The following is a 27,748-nucleotide window of genomic DNA, read 5'->3' on the forward strand; positions in this document are numbered from 1 at the left end:
GTGAAATCTCAGTTTGAAGTCTCAGTCTTCCTCATTTCAGCGGACTACAGAGAGCAGCGTCTGTCGGACCATCAGCTCAGTCCCGTCATTCGATGCTGTTTTGAATAATCATTACACCTACATGGATTTATGGCACTCCAAGCTATGCACGTGACCAAAACAATGACCTGTTGTTATTTTTGGCACTGTTCTCTGCGTTGAACGACTGAAGACTCCCTATATATAGGGAGCATCATCTCAGGGAACGGACTCTCTGGCGGAGCGCAGGACGGGATGGGATCGCAACAGCGCGTCTAGGAAACGGGAATGGGAAGTTTAAACGTTCGTGGACTGCGGATACCGGCTAAAAAACAGGCGAGGGACGGCTTTAAAGGAAGTTTAAAAAGTAATAATACGCAATAGTTCAATAATCGATTCTGAATGAACTGCTCTGTTTGTGGCGGACTGTTAATTCTTCACAGTACGCGCTGGTTCTTCGGGCACAATGAAATCCATCTTCTACTCTCGCTTTTTCATCCTTCTTCCGTGGATCTTGATAGTGATCATCGTGATTGACATCGATACGAAGAGACTGTCTGTTCGGAACACGGCCAGCTTTTATTTGTCTCGGCTGGGAAATGTGCAGCAGCGGCAGGTCGTCAGGACGACTCGGACCAGCAGCAGCAGCACCACCACCGCCACCAGCAGCGGGAGTAACGCCACATCTCTCCCGGTCATTTATGCCATCACTCCTACTTACAGCCGAGCGGTGCAGAAAGCAGAGCTCACCCGCTTGGCAAATACGTTCCGCCAGGTTCCGCAGTTCCACTGGATCGTGGTGGAGGACTCGAACTCCCACACGGAGCTCGTTTCTCGGTTTCTCGCCCGCTCTGGGCTGCGATACACTCACCTGAACGTGTTCACCCCGCGCAGGTTCAAGCGGACAGGGATGCCCCGAGCGACCGAGCAGAGGAACTTAGCGCTCGGCTGGCTGAGAGGACATCGCTCGTCCAAAGATAAAGGAGTCGTTTTCTTCGCGGATGATGATAACACTTACAGCCTTGAGTTATTTGAAGAGGTAAATACGACTTCTTGAGATGACTATTGAGTAAGGGTTGATATGAAATCTGATTGATGAAGTATATTCGGTTAGAAAGCAATGACAATAGAAATGTTACATGGGATGTGGCTGGGGTTCTTAGGAAACCTCTGCTGGTCCACACTGGTCCAATTCCTAAGAGCTTACCTCCATGAATCTATGACATTCTGTTGTCTAGACATGGCTGAGATTTGTTATATGGTTGCTAGGGTGTTGCTACGATCTGCTTGTTAGCCAGGTCAAAAGAATCCCACCCTGGCCCTAATATATGTGACCCTGGACCACAAAACCAGTCATAAGGGTCAGTTTTCTGACATTGAGATTTATACATTTGTCTGAAAGCTGAATAAATAAGCTTTCAATTGATGTACGGTTTGTTAGGGTAGGACAATACTTAAAAATCTGGAATCTGAGGGTGCAAAAAAATCAACATGCTGAGAAAATCACCTTTGAAGTTGTCCAAATAAAGTTCTTAGCAATGCATATTACTAATCAAATTAAGTTTTGATATATTTACAGTAGAAATTGTACAAAATATCTTCACAGTACTAGACCTTTACTTAATATCTTTAGGCTATTGCCAAAAATATACCTGTGCTACTTAAGACTGGTTTTGTGGTTCAGGGTTGAATTATATGATCCATCTGACCCATTGAAAAAGGTTGTGCATGTCATCTCAAATGGTGCAGATTCTGCAGAATTAATGAATTTTGCTCCAGGATGAGCAGCACATTAATATACCCATCTTATTTTGTAGATTTATACATGCTTTACAAGGTCTGATATATAGACACAATCCAGTGCCCTTACAATATCTGCTTTGAGAACCTGCACTGTAAAAATGTAATAAAATTGAAAACCTAAAAATTTAAAGCAGCAACTAAACTTACATGCGACAGTAAAGTCAATTCAAGCTCTATATTGTCATTGTACAAGATGTTTTTGTACGCCACAAGGTTAGTGTACTGCATTTAAAAATATAGATAAAAAGAAAGAGAAATATAAAAGGTGGCAATTAATAAGTCATTTGCAAAGCTTCAAGAGACCTTGCTGTGACATCTGTCCCCATGGACATTCATGTGATCTGTTTTATCACGCCATAGACATCTATTTCTTATGATTCTCAAAAGCGCAGCAGTTGACGCACATAAGTGAAGGCGACCCAGTATACGGTGTAGCCAAGCAGAGTGAATTAACCCAGTTTAAGGCAGTGGAAGTCACAGAGAAACGAGAGAGTGACCTGACAGCTGGGAAATTAGGATTTGTCTGTTTAAACGGTTGTCTGTGGACGACGGATGAAACAGATAACACACAGCGAAGTGATGAGTGGGGAGACACTTCATTTGAGGATGTGTCTTACACAGGTTAACGCTTTTCTCCATCTTCCATACATTAAAGACCTTTTCAATTCTGCACATACAGTCAAACCAAAAATTACCAGTCGGTGCAGGGCACTTTAGTTCATTTTATAAGTGAGGATAGCAAAATAAAGTAAACTGTGCCATATTAGACCCAAAAATTCCTCATACATCAACAATTTGATTTGACATTTTGACCTGACCATGTTTTCTTACATACCTTTCTATCAAAGTTATCTGGCATTATTGAGATGAATTTGTTCTGACACAGTTTAACTCTTGAGTTCTTTTCAGTTTTTTTTTTCCATTTTCTAAATGTGATAATGTGATAATGTAAGAAATGTTGAAGGTGTCTGAATAAATTTTGGTTTGACTGTATTTCTTGAGCTGGATTCTGGTAATTATAAGTGTGCAAGCAGAAGGATTAGAGAAGTAGTTCTCTCATTCCCCATATTATTAATTTATTACTATTTTTTTTTCCAGTGGAAAATGGGAAATTAAAATATATATATTTTAAATCAGCTCTTTTTTTCATTAAACAACACTGATGTCAAGCTATAAAAAGGACAAAAACACCATAAAATAGTTTGTATGAGAAACAGACCAAAATTTAAACTAAAGTTATCCACCTTATTTTTCATGTAAGAATGACAGTGGCCTTTTGTAAATTTAATGTCTCTGGCTTCCGGTGGCATTCCCTTACAGTTATTTTTAGCTGTACAAAACACCTCATTATGCTGCTTGAGTAACACTTTAGATTTAGGGAATACATATTCAGTAAGAGTTATTCCTCAATAAACTCCTAATTGGCTGCTTATTAATAGTAAGTTAGTTAAGATTGTATTAGGATAGGTTAATGGATCTAGAATGTGGTCATGCAGAATAAGGCATTTATATGTGCTTGCAAAGTACTAATAAACAGCCAATATGCTAGTAATATATATGCTAAAAAGCTACTAGTTAATAGTGAGAACTGGTCTTTATAATAAATTGTTACCGCTGCTTGAAACTGCAAACTGGTATTATTTTACCACATTGTAATGTATTCTCTTAATTAGAAACACGCTGGTGTGTAGTGCAAAGAGTTTTACTGTTTACTGCACTTTCATATTCTTTGTTATTTCCCTATAGCGGCTAATGGATCAGAAGCTAGATTAATATTATGCAATATTATGCAACATTACATAGTATGTTTAGTATGCATTAAATGTAGTGCACAAGTAATATGGAACACTTTTAGTGTTATTTTATGGTGTTTTTTGGGCCCTTTTTGTGGTTTGACCAACATAGACACCACACGTGATACAAGAATTGTCAGTGTTAGTTGAACCATCCCTTTAATCAGCTTAATCTAATGAGAAAACATAAATATTCTACAAGTTTGCTTTTCATAATAATTCATATGATGCAATTTGTTTAAAATTTCTGCAATTATTTATTTATTTTCTTAGAAAAAACTAAGCTTAAAGGTCTACTACTAAAATTAACAATATGAGGAGCGTAAGAAAAAAAAAAGTACAAATTCAAATGAATTAGGTACCAATTTAAGAATTACCATGTAAATGTGATGCTTTATTCAATGTCTGATAATCAGACATTACTTTTATTTGTCTGGAAAGCATAAAAAGAGCATCAGGAAGTTGACAGCAGTCAAGTGATGAGAGGAGAGAAGAGCTTTCCTCCTCTGCATTACATTCTCCATCCCATCTACAGTAATACAAAATCTTTTTCTCTCTCTTGGCCGTTGTCCAAACCCTGCACTTATAGCTCATCGTCTCATTTATCATCAATTATTCTACCCTTCTCTTACCTCTGCTTTTTCCTCCCGTCGAAGCCGTTCTCTTTTCCTCTGCCATGGGTCTTACTGCCCTCCTCATTCCTTCAATGCTCGCTTTGTGCATCACTCCTTCTCTCTGCCTCGTTCTGTCTCTCTCCATTTCTCCAGAACACAGCTGGACATGTGGATGAACACATGGAACAGCCCCTGAGGGGTAAAGCGCAGTGTCAGTATGCTGATGACCCCTGCTCTGCTCAACACAAACACATTACACAGCACAACAATGAGAGTCATTTGGCCACTTTCAACAGCTTGTGTTTCATAATGACAAATATTAATGACACATAGGAATTGTATTCATTTAGCACATACTGTTTTCCCCAACGAGAAATTCTACAGCTCGAGTGATTCATCCTCAGGCGACAGTAACATAAAAGAACTGCAATGCAAAATGGGCTAGAAAACACAAACTAGTACAGATATGTGATAGAGTAACAGTAATGGTGTAGTAAGGAGTTGAGTACAGAGATGAAGCTCTAGTGAAAAAAAAATGTCTTTAACTGCCTGAGTAGAGTGTGGGAGATTATTCTACCATATAGATTTTAATTGGAAATAGCTTCAGCATTAAATACAAAATTAGAACTAGGGATGGGGCGATACATCTACCTCCCGATTTAATACTATCACGATACTTGGGTGCTGATACGATGTGCATTGCGATTTTTTAAAGAGTTTTGATTCTACAAGTATTCCGATTCGATTAGGGCAAGGACGATACGCTAGTCTGTCAATTCAAATGTTCGACAAAATGAGTAGAAAAAAATACTTTCAATTGACTTCCATTGTATTTTTTGGTCAATACAATGCAAGTCAATGAGAACTGAAACGGTTTAGTTACCAACATTCTTCGAAATACAGAAGTTATAGAGATTTGGAATGAAACAAGGGTAAGTAAATGATGACAGAATTTTCATTTTTGGCTGAACTTTCCCTTTCATTCCAATTAGATTTCAGTGTGGAATATGCTACTGAAATGAAAACCGAACGACCAGTGAAATGTAGCGTTGCTTGTTGTAGTCAGTTAAGACAAAAGTTCAAATGATAATTTGCCTAATTTTACAGTTGAGTGTAAAAACAAGACATGTTTACTTGAGAAGCCACACTTTACAAGATATTAAGACTTGTGTTCTTAGATTGTACATTTTGTCTGCATTGGCAGTTTTTTACTTGTTTGAAGGGTAACACTTTAGTATTGGGAACAATTCTCACTATTAACAGGTTGCTTATTAGAATGCCTATTATTAACATATTGGCTGTTTATTAGTACGTATAAAGCATTTATTCTACATGACTATATTCTAGATCCCAAATCCTACCCAATACCTAAACTTAACCACTACCTTACTACTAAAAAGCAGACAAATTAGTTTATTGAGGCAAAAGTTGTAGTTAATGGCTTGTTAATACACTGTAAAAAGTTTTCACCAGATTCAACTTAAAAACCTAAGTTGAGCAGCTGCCTTAAAATTTTAAGTTAAATCATCTTAAAACTACAAGTCATTTTAACTTATTACAATAAAAATGAGTTGATTTAATTTGTGAGTTGAAATGATTTAAGTTGATTTAACATTTTAAGGCAGCTGCTAAACTTAAGCTTTTAAGTTGAAACTGGTAAAAACTTTTTACAGTGTAGTGAGAATTGACCTTACAATTAAGTGTGACCATTTGAAATTTTAAAGGATAGTTCATCCAAAAATTAAAATTCTGTTATTGATTACCAACGCTTATGTCGTTCCAAACCCGTAACACCTTCGTTTATCGTCAGAACACAAATTAAGATATTTTTGATGAAATCCGAGAGCTTTCAGACCCTGCATAGACAGCAACGCAACTACCACATTCAAGGCTTAGAAAGGTAGTAAGAACATTGGTAAAATAGTCTATTTGACGTCAGTGGTTGAACCTTAATGTTGCAAACCTACAAGAAAACTTTTTGTATGCAAAGAAAACAAAAATAAAAATTTTATTCAACAATTTCTTCTCTTCCGTGTCAAGTCTTTGAGTGTTTGAGTGTTTATGAGAGAACATCAAAAATATCTTAATGAATATCTTTGGAATGACATGAGGGTAAGTCATGACAGAATTTCAATGTGTATGCTGGCAGCACATGGTCATAATGAAGCCATATTTCGTGGTACATTATACTGTTTATTCTCCTAGCCCGCCTAGTGTCTTCAGTGCCATGCCACATCCCAGCAAATTCTGCATTAGATTTATTGTTCTCAGTTGTAACCTGTCTCTCCTTAGAAATATAGTTTCTTACTAGATCCAATTTTGTTGTTGCATTGTTTGAATCCTCTCTGGAACTGTCAGGCAGCATGTAGAGTTGTGTTATCGAAGGTGATTTTACCTCCCTAAAGATATTGAACACACTCGTCTACTACAAATTTATTTCTCTGCACTGTGTTGTCAAAATGGGGCCAGACTTTCTTATTCCCTGTCCCTGCAGGAAAACACATGGGTCACAAAAACTGCCAAATACAGATGCCTAGCCATAGCCGCCCGTAGCCTGAGAGCTCAGCTCAAAGAACAGTGTATGTGACATTGCATTTGATGGCTGTGCCTGTTGCCCTTGTTGTCAACTTCAACGCAAAAGGACGCTTGGCACCTGCCGATGACATCCTCTTTGCTACAGAGAATTCTTTGACTTTGCCTTTGAGCCGTGTTGCACTTTAAGAGCACCATTATGGAGATGGAGCCTTTGAAGAGAGGGAGGAAGACAGACATTAGAAACACTGCTAAAGGGGCAGCAGTTTGGGCTTCAAAGCTTGTCCGTTGCTTACGGCCGCCAGCCACAGGCACGTCACCCGACTGTGTACAGCACTCACATAAATAGCGCAACCATTAAATATTCAAAGGCTACTCCGACCATTTGTTTGAGAAATTGCAGCGATGCTCGTTTCCCCAGTGGCAAATAGTTTTTATTTTTATTATATGAAGGGAAAACAAGATTCTTTCAGCAGTAGGATGTTTAAAATTCCTCAAGGAAGATGGTATCTTGTTGGAAATTACGGTTTTAGTGTTGGCGGGTGGTTCAATCAGATGCGATCGTGTTTATGAAACTGAAGAGCGATGTGTGCTGTCTCCAGCAGACTGCAGGTGGACAGACTTATTTGTGCTGAAAATGAGCCAGGATTTTATAATAAGCCATGCTGTGTGTGGAGGCACTACACTTGCTCCTTTAAAAATAATAATAGACTCAGTACTGCATATGGTTAGCAATATAAAGACTGAAGGGTGCACAACAAATCGGTGCAGATCTTTATGATAACTTAGGGTGATTGTGTTTGTAATATTATCATATTTATCGCGGCTCTGTCTTCTGCTATTCAGATGCGGTCAACCAGAAGAGTGTCAGTGTGGCCGGTGGGACTCGTTGGAGGCCGGAGGTACGAGCGTCCCTTAGTGGAAAAGGGGAAAGTGGTCGGCTGGTACACGGGCTGGAAGGCCGACAGGCCATTTGCAATTGACATGGCTGGTAAGACGCCACTAAGATCTCGTTAATTTCTCATTTAACTACATGCACGGTCATTAAAGATTTAGTTTACCCAAAAATGAAAATTAGCTTATGATTTACTCACTCTCAAGGCATCCTAGATGTTTTTGAGTTATATAAAGAAATTGTCCTGGCTCTTTAAAGCTTTATAATGGCAGTGGGCAAGTGTTTTTGTTCAACAGTCCAAAATAAGTCCAATAAAGTGCATGCATCCATAATAAAAAGCTCCGGGGGGTGAATAAAGGCCTTCTACAGCAAATCAATGCGTTTTTGTATGAAAAATATCCTTATTTAAAACGTAATATACACTGTCGTGCCTGCAAGCCATTCCGGGCAAATGAGGTAGGACGTATGTGTAGCACATGCGCCTGTGAGGATACAGTAGTCTCGCGAAAACCAAAGTTTGTTTACAGGAGCAAAGGAAGCAAAGTTTCCTTACTTTAGCAAAGGATAACCAGTGTCCTCCTCAGAGCCTGGGCGATTTTTAATATAACTGCTATTGGATTCGTCTGAAAGAAGAAATACACCTAAGATGCCTTGAGGATGAGTAAATCATGGGCTAATTTACATTTTTGGGTCAACTAATCCTTTAATATACCACTGATGATTATTACAAAAAACAACAACAATAATGGTGTATAAAAATCTTGCTAGCAAGTGAAAAAAGCATATTATGCACACATATTATGTCTGTTTTACACTATGTGCGGGATAAAATGTTAACACAAAAGCATGAATTCACACTGATGGTATTTCTGCCATTCTGCCACAGAACTGCAGCTCAAAATAACAGATAAATACAGACAATTAAGTGATTGCACAGTATTTTCTTTAAAAATGGTCCAAAATTATAACATGGCTATCAAGAGTGTACCACTGAAAACTATAAAACTGAATCCAAACCACCTCAAATTACAAAATAATTTTTTTATTTTTTTTTGCTTTATAAAAAGCTTTATTGATATATTGGTTTATAAGCTGTATTGGTTTATAGTGCATTTTCTCTATGTTTTATGAAACACGAGGCAAAATTCACTTAATGCTGAAGCTGCTCACTGGAAATGGTTAAACGGATAGTTCACTAAAAAAAATTAAAATTCTGTCATTAATTATTTACCCCCATGTCGTTACAAACTCATAAGACCTTCGTTCATCTTTTGAACACAAATTAAGATATTTTTGATGAAATCCGAGAGCTTTCTGACCCTGCATAGACAGGAACGCTCAAGTGAGCAAATGACATGCTCAAGGCCCAGAAAGGTAGTAGGGACATCTTTAAAATAGTCCATGCGATGACAGTTGTTCAGCTGTAATTTTATGAAGCTACAAGAATACTTTCTGGTCCTTGAACATAGTAGTACTTTTGCTGACTACCTTTGCAAGGTCAGAAAGCTCTCGGATTTCATAAAAAATACCTTAATTTATGTTCTAAAGATGAACGGAGGTCTTACGGGTTTGGAACAACATGAGGGTGAGTAATTAATTACAGAATTTTAATTTTTGTGTGAACTATGCCTTTAAGATGAGCACCCTGAAAAACAACTACAATAAATTATGCCTTTAACATGAAAAATCCTTTGGATCATGGCTTAATGGGGTTTTTACCGCTGGTTTAGTATTACAGATTAAGCAGTTGTTTAAAAAAAAGCTGTTTGATCAGTTCTTAGAAATATCTCTAAATATCTATTTCTGGATTTAAAATATTCATAGACCCTGAACATGATCTGGCTCACTCTCTAGAGTGACAAAGAAATATTTTCGACAATAGATTCCACTGGTTAAATAACAGGTTTCTGGTGACTGGCACTTTCCGTCAGCCAGTTGGTTTTGAATTCCAGAACTAATTTGTGCATCTAACACCTCAAGCTAAACACTAAACTGGCAATTTTTTTATACCCTGCCCATCTGAAAGCTTCCAATTAAGTTACATTTATTCATTAAGCAGATGCTTTTATCCAAAGTGATTTACAGTGCATTCAAGATATACATTTTTATCAGTATCCCGGGTTCTCCTGGGAATCAAACCCATGACCCGTGGCATTGCAGGTGAGCTTCTGTGACCAATTAACCATCCATCAACAGACTTGCTAAAGAGATTTTTAAAGTTCAGAACCATTACTGTAAATGTCTTAAAAGTATTGTAGAAGCAGAACAACATTAGCTGGAGCATTACGTCTTCAAGTTTCACCACAAGGTCTCTCAATTTTATTTAATGTCATTAAGGTATTGAACTTCCGCCATCCATATCCCTGTCCATCTTCTCTAAGTTCTGAAAGATATTCTGCCCACGTTATACCATGTGCTGCCGATAATCACAACATCAGCTGTGTGAGTAGCAGCTTGCCTGCTCAGATAAGCAGATGGGACTTCTTTGCAGTTTGGTCGTGTTGATACTTTCCAGACTGCCCCTCACTGAAGTCGTTTCAAACAGGCATATAAAATTGGCCCAATGCAGGCAGCAAAGCGGTTCCTATATAGAGAAACCATGCAAAAGGAACGCTCTAAACTGAGGAAAAAAACTGTGAGACACTAAAGAGCCTTCTAAAGAGGCTTTTCTCCCATACAATACTAGTGATACTAGCTAGAGCAACTATGTCAATGTTTACGAAGGGAAGGTACCAGGTTTGGCTTGTTAATGTTAAGGCAAAGTAACACTATTTAAACAATTTTATTGAATAATTGAATAAAAGGTAAAATAAAATAAAACATAAGTTTAAATGCCAAAATTAAAGCTAAATGCTAAAACTAAACATTTTAAAGGGATAGTTCACCCAAAAAAGAAGATTACCCCATGATTTACTCATCCTCAAGCCATTCTAGGTGTATATTACTTTCTTCTTTCAGACAAATACAATCAGAGTTATATTCCTGGCTCCTCCAAGCTTTATAATGGCAGTGAATGGGTGTTGATATTTTGAAGTCCAATAAAGTGCATCTATTCATCAAAAAAGTACTCCACATGACCCTGAGGGGTTAATAAAGGCCTTCTGAAGCAAATCGATCAGTTTGTGTAAGAAAAATAACAATATTTAAAATTTTATGAACCGTAATCTCTAGCTTCCACTAACTGTTGTGCGCGTGTTCATGAGAGTGGCATTCCAGTGGATAACGTAGGACATTGCCGAACGTGAAAGTGCAGTAGACAGAACAAAACAAAGCACCGGTCACAAATTAGTAGTAAAAAACTAGGGACTTGTATGTATTCTTACAGCGCTGCACAAGCTCGTTAGCCAGGGTTCAAAGTCCAAAGCACGAGGAAAATCTGTGCTGAAACAGCATAATGAGAATCATTCTTAAATATCTGCTGCTGTCAACAAAAAGTGTTCTTGCCGGTTTCCGCCAAAATAAAGTTCAACATTCATTAATGTTAGTATTTTATTTTATTTTACAGAACAACAGTAAAATGATAAAAGACAAAAAATAATGATAACAATAATTACAACAGCTCTATTAATACATTTATAATTACATTCACACATAGTGTTCAAATTGGGATCTGTAATATTTTCTAATGTTTTAAAAGATGTTTCTGCTCAGCAAGGCTGGATTTATTTGTACATTAAAAAAATACATGCCTGACTCAAGAAGGGGGTCTTAAAAATGTCCAAAGAATATTATTTTACTAATTTATTAATTTTAAGTTACATTGTGCTTTGTTGGTATAATGTCTAATAGACTGTTAAAAATGTTCAGTGTTAAGTAAAGTGTTTCTTTCTTTTAAAAGTAAGACAAAACTGTAAAAAGTACATTTTGGCTATTTAATTTATGCAATAGTAAAAAAAAAAAAAAAACATGTATGGTAATCTGCCTTCAGCCCTTGGCCCAGTGTTTCATTTTATTCGGTTTCGCTTCATCCAAGAATTTTCATTTCGGTGCATCCCTATAAAAAACAAGGATTTGTCGGAGTCAATGTCAGATGATTTCGATATAAGCCACAAGGAGACTGGTTTTCCTTTGCTGTAAACAACACTTGGTTCTTTCGAGACTAGCAGTTTCTCACTGGACCTTACTACCTCTGTGATCCACTGGAATATCACTCTCATGAACGCACATAGGACAGTTAGTGGAAACTAGAAATTATGGTTTATAAAATAAAATAAAATAAAAAATTTTCTTACACAAACGCATCAATTTGCTTCAGAAGGCCTTTATCAACCCCTCAGAACTGTGTGGAGCTCTTTTTATAATGGATGGATTCACTTTATTGGACTTCAAAATCTCAAAAGCCATTCACTACCATTATAAAGCATAGAAGCCAGAACATTTCTTTTAATATAACTGCATGTATATTTCCCTTGCTGGTCCTTTCTTCACAAGGTACTAAGGTACTAAAACTGAAAACATGATTTAAAAAAAAAAAAAATGGAAAACACAAACTTTTCAAAAAAATGAGTTTAAGTTAAGTTAAAGAAAAAAATGATTCTCTGATGCTTCGTGATTCTCTCTTCAATGATTCTGAATCGATTTTAAATATTATAATAATATGAATAATAGCAGAAGAATTAATTGGGGGAAAATTTAGAACAAGAATCGTTTTGGAATCGGATCGTGTGCAAGCTTGAGCTGCAAACCTCTACCCAACTGCTGAGACCATCAGAACCTTTAAGAAACAGCTGAAGACACACTTCCTCCACAAGCACTTAACTAAAACACAACCATAAACAAAGGCACTTCTTATAATAACTCCTGGCACTTGGCACTGTGTGCTGCAAATTCTGTTGGCTCTTGTGATAAATTGCTTGTGATGTTCCACATTTGTAAGACGCTGTGGATAAAAGCATCTGCTAAATGATTAAACGTAATTTGGAAGTTGACATGTCAGGCTGGTCGGGATTCCCAAACAGAGAGATGTTAAAAGCATCGGTGTTTACACGTTTTGAGGAAATCAGCTTTCAAATGGCTTACTTCTAGATTACTATAATAGTACTGCAACAGTAAAAATTACATTGTTACAAAGCATAACAGGTGAAAAAGATAACAGATAACCTGTAATTTAGCTAGAAGTGAGGTGACGGGGCACCCATTCACTCTCTGTTCCCTGTAATTGTCGAGAAGCACCTTCACCAAAGCTAAATTCAGCAATTTCTCTGTGCATTTTTAGCAAACGTGAGCTTTCAGGCAATGCATTGAAGAGGGTGGGGTGAGAAGATGCTGACAGGTTGGAAACATCCTAATGGAGAGAGGCAGGGCTCATATGCAGCTCGAGGGAATGAATACCACGTCAGAGACAGCAGTGCGTAGTTGAAGCAATCCCTAATTCCCCAGACTCCAGCGCTGCCGCTGGATATTATGCTTTTCATGAAACACTAATAACAAGAGATGGTCTCATCTCTTCCTCATGTGATCTCCCTTAGTACCACTATTGCTCCTCTTCCATAGCTTGTATTCTTCACACGCGTTCTCTCGCCCATAATATCATCATCATTGTCATCAGAGATAATGTATTCATTGTCAAGCCCTACCTGACAGTGAGCACATCTTCCTTCACAAACACTTCACACAATGTATACGCTTCCCTCACATCGCTGCCGTAGACTAAACGCACGTTCTATGAGCTGTTTAAGGTTCATAAATCCGCCAGCTCTACTACACTTCTCTCTGAACAAAAGCTGAGAACAATGAGGATATTTAGTATTCCTGCCATACGGCTTCTTCCGAGAGCAAACACAATAGCAGAGAAAAGGTCCTGAACCGCTTTCAAGCACTGCTCTCACCTGAAGAGGAGCTCAAGTGCTTGTCTTAACATGGAAACCTTTTTAACACACAATAGCGACGTTTTTCGCATTAGGCGGAGAAGGGTTGAAAAGATTATGCATGAGAATAAACGGAAACAAAAAGCTGCATCTGTAGTGTACACAGTGATTAGGCTGTGCATGAGTCACACTAGCTTTTACATGATCTGTGTCACAAGAATTTATATATATGTATTTCCTAGGCGTCTGGGAGACAATTTGCAGAATTATATTTTACAAATGTTTTCTAGTTTGTCTAAAATAAATAAAATGCACTGATTACAACAGCTTCTTTGCTGGGGTGGGCACTATGCCACAATTAGTGCACTACAAGGTTTGCCAGGTCTGCGAAAAACAAAACCAGACCAACTGCATTTTTTTCACTGTTTTTTTTTTTCTCCGTTGGGGCTCCCTCTCCGTCACAATAGTGTTTCAGGAGGAAGAACCCCTCGACTAAAAACAACCCTACTCAGCAGTCTACAGTTAGCTCAATTGCAGGGTAAAACCGTGGATTTAGCAACACTGCACACTACTAAATATTTGAAAACTGTTCTATTAAACTCTTCCATAAAATTGTTTTGGGTCAAGAGATTTTTTAGTCTCTTACGCTTACCAGGCCTGCACAATATTAGTTACTTAAAATAGCTGTTTTCTATTTTAATATATTTTACAATGTAATATATTCCTGTGATGCAAAGCTTAATTTTCTTTTTTTTTTTTAAGTCTCTTATACTTACCAGGCCTGCATTTATTTGATCAAAAGTAAAGACAGTAATTTTATGAAATAATTATTACATAATTTAATTTATTCCTGTGATGCAAAGCGGAATTTTCTCTTTTTTTAAGCCTCGTATGCCTACCAGGCCTGCATTTATTTGATCAAAAATATTGTGAATAGTTTATTTAAAATAACTGTTTTCTATTTTAAAATATTTTAAAGTGTAATTTATTCCTGTGATGCAAAGCTGATTTTTTAAATTCTCTTGCACTTACCAGGCCTGCATCTATTTGATCAAAAGTAAAGAGTAATTTTGTATTTATTTTGAATATAATTATTATACAATACAATATTGGTAACTTAAAATAATTGTTTTCTACTTTAATATATTTTAAAATTTATTTATTATTATTTATTTCTGTGATGCAAAGCTGAATTTTCAGCAGCCATTACTCCAGTCTTCCGTGTCAGTTTGTCTAAAAAAGTGCACTTTCCCATTTGCATTTTACAGTATTTTTGTATCTGCTTATTGTCCCTTATTAATTTTACACAGTTCCTTAATTACATATTTACATATTCTAATATACTAATTATTTAACGATTTATGTATTGCATTTCCCTGGAAATGTAATTAGTACTGACAGTTCTGTGATTGAAAGTAAGCTTTTATCAACCATAACAACATAAACAGCTTTTCAGCACCACTTATGTTTACAAATTTGAAGGCCATTCTAATTAAATACCTTAAAAAAGACTAGTGCAACTCTACCCTGGTCATGAACTCTTAGAGTTGATTTAAAAATCAGGATGTGGATGTTCAGGGCGGGTTTACTACACTGTTTACTCATTTAACTCAGCAGCGCATCTTGCTGGCCCCTGAAGTGCTGTCTGTGCAACAGCAGAAACATGTCCGTCTCTTGAGCTGTATCAAAGTCCTGTTCCTGAATCTCTGAGCATAGGTTCTTACATCATTCCCCCAATACTCCAACAGGGACATCAAAAGGCAATACAGTCATTAAAAAAAGAAAAAAGATCAAAAGAAAAGAGTTGGCTGGCCTTCAACTATTAATAAAGCTTGACAGTATGCATGTCGATCTGAGGGAGAGAAACCTTGTAACTACACAAGGACACAGTTAACCAGGGCTTAGATGAACATTGCATTGCTGTCGTGAGCTCGCCTCGGCGGATTTGAGGGAAGCCCAGGTGGTTTTAGCTGGAACGCAGGCGTCCTAGAAAACAGCCTGTGCCCAGGATAAAAAGCCCACAACAGAGGGTGATATTCCCTATAGTAAAATTTGAAAAGTCCTTCTCCTGTTTTGTGGCCGAGACGGTGTCATCGAGAGAAATGGAAGAGAGGGGGTGAAAAACTTATCTTGACCCACATGCAACAGTGGGGGCGGTTCAACCCGCTCCTATGAGAAATGCATAAGGTCAAGAGCAAGCTGAAGAGATGTGTATTTGCATATAGTTAATACAAAGTAAATGAGAGAGTGTGCTTGAATATATAACAAGATTATCTGCACAATAATGAGTTTTAGATAAATTTGCAATAAACAACTTCAGGTCTGTAAGCTTTTTCATTTATATTTGGTCCAATTTCTGGAGCTTGTGCCAAACCCAGACTGTCTCGCTTGCAAACGAGGTCTATAATACAAGGAGAAAGCTATCTGTTAGTATTCCCATTCATCTCAATGGCAGTTGCTCAACCCCTGGAAGTATGCAATTTGCAATCTGCCATCACGGCTCAAGGGCACGTACTTCTTTCCAAACTCGAATGATAATCATGAGCTATGACATCAAAATACATTAATAAATACATTTTAATTCAAATATCTGATTTATAGTTTGCTTGCAAAACTTTTTGTCATTGGCAGGCTTTGCAGTGAACCTGCAGGTGATCCTGTCGAACCCAAGGGCCCTGTTCAAGAGAAGAGGAGCCAAACCAGGGATGCAAGAGTCTGATTTCCTCAAACAGATCACCAAGGTGGAGGACTTGGAGCCAAAGGCCAAGAACTGTACTCAGGTCAGAACAGCCTGTATTTGCATCCTTTACACTGATGATCACGAATAACAAAAAGAAACCCTTTATTTGTTCCTACACTCTAAAAAACTGGGTTAAAAACAACCATTTCTGGGTTATTTGGCAACCCAGCGCTGGATAAATATTGGACAGAACACAAGTTAGGAAATTTTGTCCCAGCTTGTTGGGTTTTATACATTAAACAACCCATCAAATGGGTTAATCTATCTGAGGTTTTTCATTTGAAATAATAAAAATGTACTCTGAAAACGTTTTTTTCTATTCAATGACATTCAGTAAAGGTTTTAGGATGTGACAGGAGCAGCAAGAGCAGCCAATGGAGATATGTGGGAAGATAACATTTAGCCTAAATTTCAAACCACAGCTGCAACAATGGCACATTAGATCAATAGCGCTCCTACTGCAGTCAGTGAAGCGCATGGTATGTTGTCTCGTGTTTCAGTAAAAGAAATAACCGCAAGCAGCAATTACTTGGGTTCAAGCTTTTTAAAGCATTTAAGCACATATTAAAAAAATGCATTATTATACAAGTCTGTAACCACCGAAATCAATTATTGAAAAAAAATCCAGGAATTTGCATGCTTGTTTAGAATCACCTGTCTCATGTGCTCTCCAGGGGCCCGTTTCAGAAAGGAGGTTAAGTGAAAACTCTGAGTATGTTAACCCTGAAATGAGGGAAACTCTGGGTTTTCGGTTTCAGAATGGGAGGTATGTTAAACCTGAGAAAGCAGAGTAAGTCAAGCCCGTTTCTGAAAGAGAGGTAACTTATACTCAGAGTCAATTACCATGGCAACTTACTCTGTGAACCTAACCTGGTCGGGAGCAGGTTTTCTTCGGTAAACCCAGAGTTTCTTTCGGTCTCCTCCCCCTTTTTAAAGCGCAAGTGATGTTTAAATACATCATTCATTCATTTATGCTTCAAAAATGCTTTTCTTAATGAGTGTTTTGGAATGTAAATTTAGTGCATTTTACTTAAAACATGAAAAATAATCTTAATGCAACTGGAAACAAGATTATTTTTCTTACCCAATTGACAGATAATATTCAAAATAAGAAAAATACACTTAAAAGATTAAATAAACACCTTACACTGTACACTGTAAAAAAAATATATAAAAAATGAAATAAAGTGCAAAAACAATAATTTTACAGAGAGAAGTTTTTACAGAAAAAAGTTATTTTACAGATTTTTCGTTGTTTCAATTATGATATTTAACTTTAATTTTAAATTTTTTGTTTGGCAGACACAGCTTCCAGTCATTTGACCGTTTTTTTACGGGACCTTTTTTACAGTATAAAACCTTTATTTTACAAAATTTCCCTTGTTTCAGTTACAATATTTCACTTAACTTTGTGGTTTTTGTTTGGCAGCTGTATCTGCCAGTGGTTTGACTGTTTTTTTACAGTGTAAAACCCTTATTTGACAGATTTTACCTAGATTACTACAATAAAAGCACTAAATGTTCTACAGAGAAACACTGTTATTTTACAAATCATTAAAATAAAAAAAACCTTCAATAAAGTTTCAAAGCATGCTCAAGGTGGAAAATGGACAGTTTTATTTAAAAGACAAAATACAAAGTCTTTACAAATGCCATATAAAATGTACATTTTAAATTTTTAGCTTTTTTTTTTAAAGAAATACAGCACAATTACATTTAAAATACTGTGCTGATGAAGAACATGGAACAGTTTCATCAGAATGTTTAATTAAATATATATTCAACTTAAGACAACTTCACTTGCAGAGAAAATATGTCCTGATAATTTACTCACCCCCATGTAATCCAAGATGTTCATGTCTTTCTTTCTTCAAATAAAAAAAAAAAGTAAAGTTTTTGAGGAAAATATTCCAGGATTTTTGCATATAGTGGACTACAATGGGTTGAAGTTGAAGTTTCCAGTGACCCTTATTCCTTGGCTGGGATCATGTAGAGCCCTCTGAAGGTGCAGTGAAACTGAAATTTGGACCTTCAACCTGTTGGCTCCCATCGAAAATTGGAGAAAAATCCTGGAATGTTTTTTTCAAAAACCTTTTTGACAGAAAAAAGAAAGACATTTTGATTTAAGAATCTTTAGATTTTTTTTTTTTTAATTGGAAACAACAAGACAATACTAAGTAAGAAAAGCATTTTTAGGTGCATTAATTTATTGCACATATTTTCATCATGCAGACACTGTCAAAGTGACAAAAATGGCATGTCCTTTCATAAATAAGATTATTATTTATCATATAGTATAGGATTATTTTGATTAGACATGTGTATTTATTTGACCTGTGTCATTTTTAAATGGTAGTCAGAGCACATTAGTACAGACACTGTATGCAGAGCGGTAAAGAAAGTGTGCCTTGCTCTAATGCTCTTACTGAGAATTTTAGTGTCATTGCCTACTGAGCACAAAGCCATCAAATATGAAGCTGATTGCTGTATGGAATGGAAGAATGGCAGATGAAAATGTATAATAATAATAATATATATATATATATATATATATATATATATATATATATATATATATATATATATAACCACCACCACAGCTGTTAAATTTACTAGGTCATCTTTTTTTCCTATAAATGCACAAATGCAACTTTTATTCTTTTTTTTCATGTTGGATTTTAATATTCTTCCAATACTTCCATCTCCTCTTCATCTGTTCTTCATCATTTTGCGAGCCTTCATGCTGTTGGCTTCATTTCATTACTCTAATTAAGAAATGCAACCGTTTGGATTAGAGAACATTTCATTTTGTGAAAGAGCATTAGACTATGTGGAAAAAGCTGCTGCAAAGTGAAATTAGACACATAATTGTTTTTTTATATGACACATTTTAATGTCAAATATTTGTAAAATCATGTAGCCTACACTCATGAACCCTTTATGCTTAAACCTTTACCTGGTTGAATTATGTTTACTTCCATGTTTAGCTGTTTTCTTCTTCTAATTATTATTTTTTATTTTATTTTATTTTATTTTTTTGCCTGTTTGATACCATGAAAATTAATAGTTCAGTAACTTACCGTTCTGCCAGTTTTTACCTTTGATATTCTAATTATTAATAATTAAATAATTATATTCTTAATAATTATTAAGAATTAAAGTTAAGCATTGGCTCGAAATATGCAGAGGTCTTTTTGGCGGGAGCTGTTGCCATGGTGAATCATAATTTCAGAGCTCCATTGATCAGGGCTTTTCATAGTCAAGCTGCAAGCACTAAACTCAGAGTCAACCTACTCAGAGTGGATTGAACTAACTCATTTCAGCTGTTCTGTAACCGAAAACTCAGAGTTTCCCATCTCAGGGTAAGTCAACTCAGAGTTCAAGTTTTAACTCAGAGTTGGTTGAACCTCCTTATTGAAACAGGCCCCAGGTTTTGTAAAGTTTTGAGTTTTCCTTTAGGCTTTATTGTATGTAAGGTCAATATGGACAGGCCCCGTTTCTAAATGCCCCATTGTAGCATCCCAAAGGATAAATTTCAACATTTTTACCTAGAGAGTCCAGAGAATTGTACTGCAGTGTTTTTTCTAGATTGAGAGAAAAACCTAGGGCTAGTTTACAAAAGTAGTTTTTTTTACATCTTCTCAATCATATAACAAATCATTCGATTGACAGCAGCGGTTCTACAGGCAAAGTTGTCCAGAATAAGGAGTTCTATCATATGATATGAAAATTGCATGCATGTGTGAAAAACCATGCAATGTACAATCAATTTACAAAACCAATTTACGCTCTTGAAAAAGGCGATATATCGGTGCCTGGTAGCCGATTTCAGACCTTTGGGACTATGAGTCAAACAGGCCCACCGAGTTTCATTCCGAGCAGCCTCCATTAACCTTGTGTAATATGTGCACAAACTTCATGGACCAATACACAAGATATACAGATACACAAATGTCCTCATAGACACTTCTGGAACCAAGGTCGTGTACAACAATTTTCATGTTGATAAAACAAATGGTTGCATAGCTATAGCCACTTTTATGTTTTTTCCTTTTATGTTCTGGTGAAGTTATCTCATTCTGTTCAGGAGTTATAGGCATTTTATTAAAAGTGGCCCTGCCCCTTTCAAACGTTTTGGCGTCCCTTTGCGACGGTGAGTCGAAAGTTTAACTTTTTTTGATAATTAATGACATTCGCTCTATAGAGAATCTTTCCGCACTGGTTCGAGTGAAAATATTCGCCTCACAGTCGAATCTGATGTATGCCAAGAATTCTAATGACATAAGACACTTTAGTCTGCGATTGACAGTTTAGAAGTTAGTAATTTCGTACTTTTGATTGCTGTAGAGCCCCATCAGTTCAACTGGGGCAAGCCTTGGTGATGTTGTCAGCAGTGTGAGTACTACCATACCACCAAGTTTCACAGTTTGGTCTGCATGATTAGTTTTGCTGATCCTTGGCCATTCTAACAATTACAACAGGGTTTCAGCACTTGAACCCCTAATAACCCAATAAAGTGACCCAACAAGCTAAACCCAGCATTTGGGTTTAACATTTTTTAGAGTGCAGAAAAAATACCCAGCACCTGGGTAAAAAATATGAAAAATAAAATGGCCCAATAGGCTGAACCCAGCTTTTGGGTTAATAAAAAAATAACCCTGCATTTTTTAAGAGTGTAGTCTCTCTTGAGTATGAGTCATTAGCTTGGGCATTATGACTCAACCCAATCTTTTGGTACTTTGAAACTTAACTTCATACGCCGGTTTATTCTTCTACCAAAGTCAATAGTGAATAGGACTGTCAAGGAGCGATTAACACTGAAAAACACATTCCTATGTATTTGACTCAGTTTGATTCTAAGAGTTCCGGCATTCATCCGTGGCCCATTATCTCAGTCGCTGAAATCTCAAGCTCAGGCCTCTTCGCTCAGCTCACCTTACGTGTCAAAATGCTCTCTTCCTCCTCGTACTGCACGTCACGGCTTCTGCCATCATCATTATCACCCAATTACCCTAATGGTAGCCGCACTGGGTTATTAATAGTGACTATTAGCAGGGCTGACAATTCCACTAATCACCAACACCAGAAAGAGCAGGACATGTTTCCAACATCAGCCAATCAGCCATGCGTCATTTTGCCAGACACAGCATAATGTGCACATTGTAAACAGACCGCAGAGAGCACAGGTTTACAATGCCACGGCGGGTGTAAGAGTGTAGATATCGCACACATAAACAGAGTAGAAGGCCACTGACAGTTACGAAGAAGTGCGAGTCGCTACTTGGACAAAGTGGGAGTTTAATATACTTAAATTTGTGGCTCCAGTCCAATTATATGAGGATGGCATTATGGAAGTAAACAAAAGGAAACGCTTGTGCCAACAGTTATGGGTCCTCGTGATGGGCGTGAGCAGGCGCGGGCTCCTGTCCAAAGTGGAGCGCTGCCAGCCACGTCTTTCGGAAAGGTCACATTTGTAGAAGCGTTCTTGAGGGTCCCGGCGGATGACTGTGACTAAGCCTGCGGGCAGGGCGATATGGCTAACTCCCAGCATGCACTTCAAAATTAAGCACAGGGAGGCTGGGTAGGGTCATCTTATGTGAGTAATCAGACTGAACTGATGCGACAAGGAGGAAAGGGACAGAGGTTGAGGAAGAGGGCAAAGGGAATGTGTTTGAGATTGGCAGAGAGATGGCAAACATGCCATATAGATAAAGAGGTGAAGACGGTGCTTGAGAGGGATTCAGAGGCTTATTTACACAAGTCAGTGCATAGACTCACCTATTTATTAATGTCAATCTCAATCTTGCTCCTGCAGACCAGATCCTGCCAGACTGCTGTCAGCATGCCAGCATGCTTCCCTCTGCCCACAACACAATCGCTTAAATTATTATTCTCTCTCAAGAGTTCAGATGCTTGTCCTCTTTAGATTCAAAAGAAACCATTTGAAAAATCTTCAACACAAACATTGGTTGAGAAAATTTCATACGGGAGAGCCCAAATGAAATCTTTTTCACTTTTTTTTTTTTTTGCAATGAACTGGAGACTAATACACATTTAAGTAAGAGCTAAAATACTTGGAACAATTAGAGGCTATAGCAATTAGTTCTGAAGTCATGAAAGATTCAGTCCTATTTGTAGAAAATCACTTTCAGGTGTGTTTATTGCCCTGCTGAACAGAATTTGTAATGGTTTTACTGGTTATAATGAGACTTGGTTTTAATGGAAACTGTTATAGACCCTGTGGGTTTCAACTGGTAATTGGTTGCCCTCTATTGATAAATCCTAATGGAATATGTCCCGAAACACACTACAGAAACACACTACAGAAAACAATTTGTAATGGTTTTAATGGTTAAAAGTTAATGGTTTGCAGTTTATAATGGTATTTGTAGTGAAAAACATTAGAATTTCTGTAATGGTTTCTATTGTTTTTTTTGCAGAGTGGTAACACTTTAACAGATCCACTTAATGCAATAGCTAACATAAACTAACAAAGAACAATACTTTGAAAGCATTTAACTGCCTTTGTTAGCCGAATATACGTTTCTACATACCCACCTTTTCCTCAGTAACCGATGAGCGGCGAGTTGCCGACATTATAGATCCTAACTTTAGTTTGAATGCTCTCCTCTTCGGGTCTCCATAGAAGTCTATTATCACAGGGTAAAAAGATCGACTGAATTATTTAAACCTTTTTAATATAACCAAACATAAACGTAAAAATGCGGAGGGTTAAGCTGTTCTGTGGTTGGCTGCCAAAGCAACGGCATTAAGCTTAGGAATTCCTTTTAAGTACCTGTTTTGCTTACCAGCAAATTTGCCGTGTACGGCGCTGTATGCCTTGCATAAACGATGACAAAAGAAAACAAACATGGCTTGCAGCGCTTAATTTAAAATACTGTGTGAAATAATGCAATGAAGTGTTAAAATAATGCGTTTGCTTATAATTTTGTGGACAAAATCACAACAAAACGTCACCTCGGCTCGATCAGGAGCTATGTGTGTTTTCAATGTAGCTAACCGCAAGTCGCTTCATGTCATCTTCCCTCTCATTAAACGGTGACAGGTGAGTTTCTGTAAAAAGACACTGCAAAGTGATGAAACTATGGCGTCATGTGTTTCCATAGGCTTTACGTTAAAGAAAATACGTTAACTAGAAACAGAGACCGGAAATGTACATCATCGTTCCAGTCAGGCGTCAAGCGAAACTTCCGCGTTCAAGAAAAAGGTGGATACTAATGCATTCATGTAATGTGTATAAATTTATGTTATATATTATTAAGTAATGCGAATTATACAGAAGAAATAAATAGAAAGATAGAATAGAAAAAAATGTTTATTGTTAGCTCATAAACTACCATTCAAAAGGATTTATGTTTTTGACAGAAGACTCTTATGCTCACAAAGGCTGCATTTATTTATCAAAAATTCAGTAAAAACAGCCTAATATTGTAAAATATTATTAGAATTTGTAATAACCGTTCTATTTTAACATTTTAAAATGTAATTTTATTTGATGGGGAAGATGAATTTTCAGCTGCAATTGCTCGCGTTTTTTTTAACTATCATCAATGAAAACAGTTGTTGCTGAATATATTTGTGGACATTTTCATTTTAAATTTCACATTCATATTATTCAAATGACATTTTTTTTCATGATTATTTGGTGTATAGAAAGTTCATTTTGAAATCTTGTGTAATATTACACGTCTTCACTCTCATTTGTATCACTTTAATGTGTTCTTGCGAAATAAATACATAAATGAGCCCTGAACTTTTGAACAGTAGTGTACCACTAAGTCTAACCATAAAACTGTTTTATGTTTTTGGTAAGACTTTACAAAAAGGGTCATTAGTTAACTACATTAGTTAACATGAACGAAGAATGAACAATACTTCTACACAGCATTTATTAATTAATTAAAATGTTAATTTCAACATTTAGTACTGCATTATAAAAAAACATTAGTTAATGCACTGTAAATTAATTTGAATAAACAACTAACGACTGTATTTTCATTAGCTAACATTAACAAAGATTAATAAATACTGTAAAACTATATTGTTCTTCGTTCATGTTAGTTAATACATTACCTAATGGAACCTTATTGTAAAGTGTTACCATTTAATTTTTTTTTTTTTCAAAACAACACATTAAATGATGTTACTCAAGCTAAAATTGAAACAAATCCTATTTATTTGTGCATTCATCAAACAACCTATCTTTTTAAAAGCCAAAACAAGATATTGAAGAACAGTGATAGAATCTAGAGGAACAGGGTGACTAAGTCTCTTCTCTCATTCCTGCATCGCACTAAGTGGTGTTTCACCCTGTGCAAATTAAAATCTGTCTATCCAAGTATTTAACAAGACTTCGGCACACATTGCAATAATGACATCTGCACACTTGTCTTACAATATTCTAATAGATACACATGTAAAGGATAAGACTAGTCCAAAAAGTATGAAGGGTTTAAATTTTAATAACTTTTTCTTGAAACTCATTTACAATTACTAGAGCCCATGGGGACTGCTGGCTTCACACCGCCACACTGCTGTTATATCACTGCTTTCAACCTTTGCGCACTGAGTTGTAGCCATTACATTATCGGCATTAAAAATTAAAGGATTTATTACATATGAAAGCGGAAGTGCACAAATTGAATTCTTCATGTATTATTACTTTCCTCTTATAAAAAATGAGACATCACTGTGGGCAGCAAATGTCTTCAAAAGCCAAACACAACTAATGAAGTTTTACCACCCATAAACTAATTGAAATGCACTTCAGGAATTTCCTAATTTAGTCAGACTTAAAGTTCTTAATGTAAAAACTTTTAGCATATACTATAAAGCCCTGTCCTACAAGCTTACTGGGCGCTGGTAATATTTATCAAGGGCACAACGGGATTAGTAGACGGCAAAGTAAAGTGTCAGCCTCCTTCATAGAAAGCATTATTACAGACTCTACCAGAGGGATACATCTTGTTATAAGGCCACTACAGGATGTTTTAGCTTACTTTAGGATTGCTGCTCCGTGGTGCACCTTATTTATCTCTTGTGGTTCTGCTAAATTAGCCTTGTTATGCAAAACTAGCCAATCTGTAGTACCATGTGTTCAGGAACTGGCGCGTCACACCTGGGCGCAACCATTTAACCATGCTTGTTCCCAACACTGCCTCTATCTGATATAATTAAGACATGTAACCAGTCCATGAGATCCCATTCCAGCACCCTTCATGCACCAACAAACTGAAACATCGCTGAGAGATCACAAGCAATGACCTTATTTTCCATTTTGATGTACCTGTTTACGTCTTTCCTTCAAAAACCCTTACAGGGAATGCTAGTTCATTTGGTGGCCATAGAGTGAAGATAAAAATCTATAAATACTTGATTGTTCTGAAATATTGTTAATCTTCATTGCTCAAAAATTGAAGGAACATCAGCTATAGGTATTCTGCTAACGTTTGAAACAATATCCAAGGCATTTAATCACAAACCTTTATTTTGTACAAAACACAGTGATGAAAATTAGAGAACAGTGTAGCACGAGATAAGATTATGACTACAATTTTGAAGGGTTACAGTTGTCAGAAATTTTTAGGAAGTGTTGAGGTCCTTGCTTTGAATGACTTCAGCACATCCTCAGACTGCGCTGGTGTGAACTTGGTCCACTCTTCTTCCACAGTTCGGTAGGATTGGTTGGGAGATGCTGTCAGGGATGTTCCCGCAGGAGGTTTTGATAAACATTTGCATTCACCCTGCCATGTAACTGTATAAGAGGCCAATCTCCTGCTGCAGAAAACATCCCCCAAACCATGGCACTTCCTCCTCCACATTTTACTGTTTTCTTTACGCACTTTCGGGCTTCAGATTTAAAATTTAGAGACTAAAGTTGAAATTTTATGAAAATAATGTTGAAATTACAAGAATAAAGTCAAAATGTTTCGAGAATAAAGTTGAAATGACAAGAACAAAGTTGAAATGTTTAGAGAATGAAATTATGAGATTAAAGTTGAAATTACAGGAATAAAGTCAAAATATTATGAATATTATGTTTAAATGACAAAAACAAAGTTGAAATATTTCAAGAATAAAGGTGAAGTTATGAGAATAAAGTCAAAATGTTTTGAGAATAAAGTCGCAATTACTAGAAAGTTGAAACATTTCAAGAACAAAATCGGAATTACGAGAATGTCTAAATGTTTTGAGAAAAAGTCGAAATGTTTTCAGAATAAAGTCGAAATGTTTCGAGAATAAAGACGAGAATAATGTCGAAATTATGAGAATAATGTCTAAATGTTTCAATAATGAAGTTGAAATTACGAGAATAAAGTTGAAATTACAAGAATAATGTCAAAATGGTTCAAGAATAAAGTAAAAATGTTTTGAGAATAAATTCAAAATCTTTCAAGAATAAAGTTGAAATTGCGAGAATAATGTCAAAATGCTTCAAGAATCAAGTCGAAATGTTTTGAGAATAAAGTCAATATTACGAGAATAAAGTCGAAATATTTCAAGAATAATGTCGAAATGTTTCGAGAATAAAGTTGAAATTTCAACTTTATTGTCGAAATATTTCGACTTTATTGTATATTTCAACTTTATTCTCAAAATATTCTGACTTTATTCTAACAACATTCTGATTTTATTCTAACAATATTCTGACTTTGTCAAAATATTTAAACTTCATTCTCAGAATATTTCGACTTTATTCTAGAAATATTCTGATTTAATTGTCGCTATATTCTGATGTTAATCTTAGATTTTATTTTTTTACGTGGCACTAAAACACCATCAAATTATCTCCACTGTACAACATACAGTATTTGTTTCCACACACGTTTGGTTCCCATATTCTAAAACACCTGTTTTCAAATGCTCTCTTTCAGGTCCTGGTCTGGCATACCCGCACTGAGAAGGTCAACCTGGGTAACGAACCAAAGCGGCAACAGGACTCAGTCTATATAGAGGTCTAGCGAGCACCACTGCACTAAGACTGTCATGAGACACTGGATGAAGGCCCGCCATCATCAGCACTTTCCAAAAAACGATGGCCACCTTTAAACTTTGGGATACCTGCTCTGGCAGAAAAGACATGCCAAGCTGTGTCGGGATTCTCTACTGACAGTGACTCGCACTGTATCTGCTGGAGCTTCTCACTGTGGCGTCACACTGGATTACCTGTAACGTGGTAGAGGAGAAACCATGGATAAGGGATTTTAAAATAGACACTGTACGTGAAAACTTGATCTTATTCCCAATGCGGTAGTCAACAGACCATTTTGGAGACTCTGGACACTCGGAGAATCAGATCAATGTCTGTGAATGCGGAGGAAAAGCACCAGGTGCTTAAATAATGTACAGAGAGGTTGAGTGGTGCTAAAGAAAATCAAACCATCCAAGTGTGAATGAAAAACCCTGGAAATACCATTACAAGGACAGGACTTTTGGATTACAACTGTCTTTATTCCAAACGACCCTCATTAAAAGCAAAAAAAAAAAAAGGAAAAAAAGAAAAGATAACTTTACAATAAATGCGT

The 27,748-nt window shown here is 36.5% G+C and overlaps 1 protein-coding gene across 1 annotated transcript; it reads left to right on the forward strand.

Moving 5' to 3' along the window:
- The first annotated feature begins 53 nt into the window (after positions 1–53).
- Positions 54–27,635, forward strand: b3gat2 (beta-1,3-glucuronyltransferase 2 (glucuronosyltransferase S)). The gene is made up of 4 exons (XM_073833840.1): positions 54–1,057; positions 7,607–7,751; positions 16,094–16,242; positions 27,098–27,635. Exons 1-4 carry the CDS (start codon positions 485–487, stop codon positions 27,182–27,184), a joined length of 954 nt encoding a protein of 317 aa, XP_073689941.1. The 5' UTR covers positions 54–484; the 3' UTR covers positions 27,185–27,635.
- The last annotated feature ends 113 nt before the right edge of the window (positions 27,636–27,748 follow it).

The sequence above is a fragment of the Garra rufa genome, chromosome 2 (genome assembly GCF_049309525.1).
Source record: "Garra rufa chromosome 2, GarRuf1.0, whole genome shotgun sequence".
In the NCBI taxonomy this organism is placed as follows: Eukaryota; Metazoa; Chordata; class Actinopteri; order Cypriniformes; family Cyprinidae; genus Garra; species Garra rufa.

Bases quoted from the DNA above. Each gene is read 5' to 3' on its own strand.
- b3gat2 (XM_073833840.1), top strand. From the start codon at position 485: ATGAAATCCATCTTCTACTCTCGCTTTTTCATCCTTCTTCCGTGGATC. The intron at 1,058-7,606 runs GTAAATACGACT...TCTGCTATTCAG, and splicing joins GCCTTGAGTTATTTGAAGAG to ATGCGGTCAACCAGAAGAGT. The intron at 16,243-27,097 runs GTCAGAACAGCC...GCTCTCTTTCAG, and splicing joins AGGCCAAGAACTGTACTCAG to GTCCTGGTCTGGCATACCCG.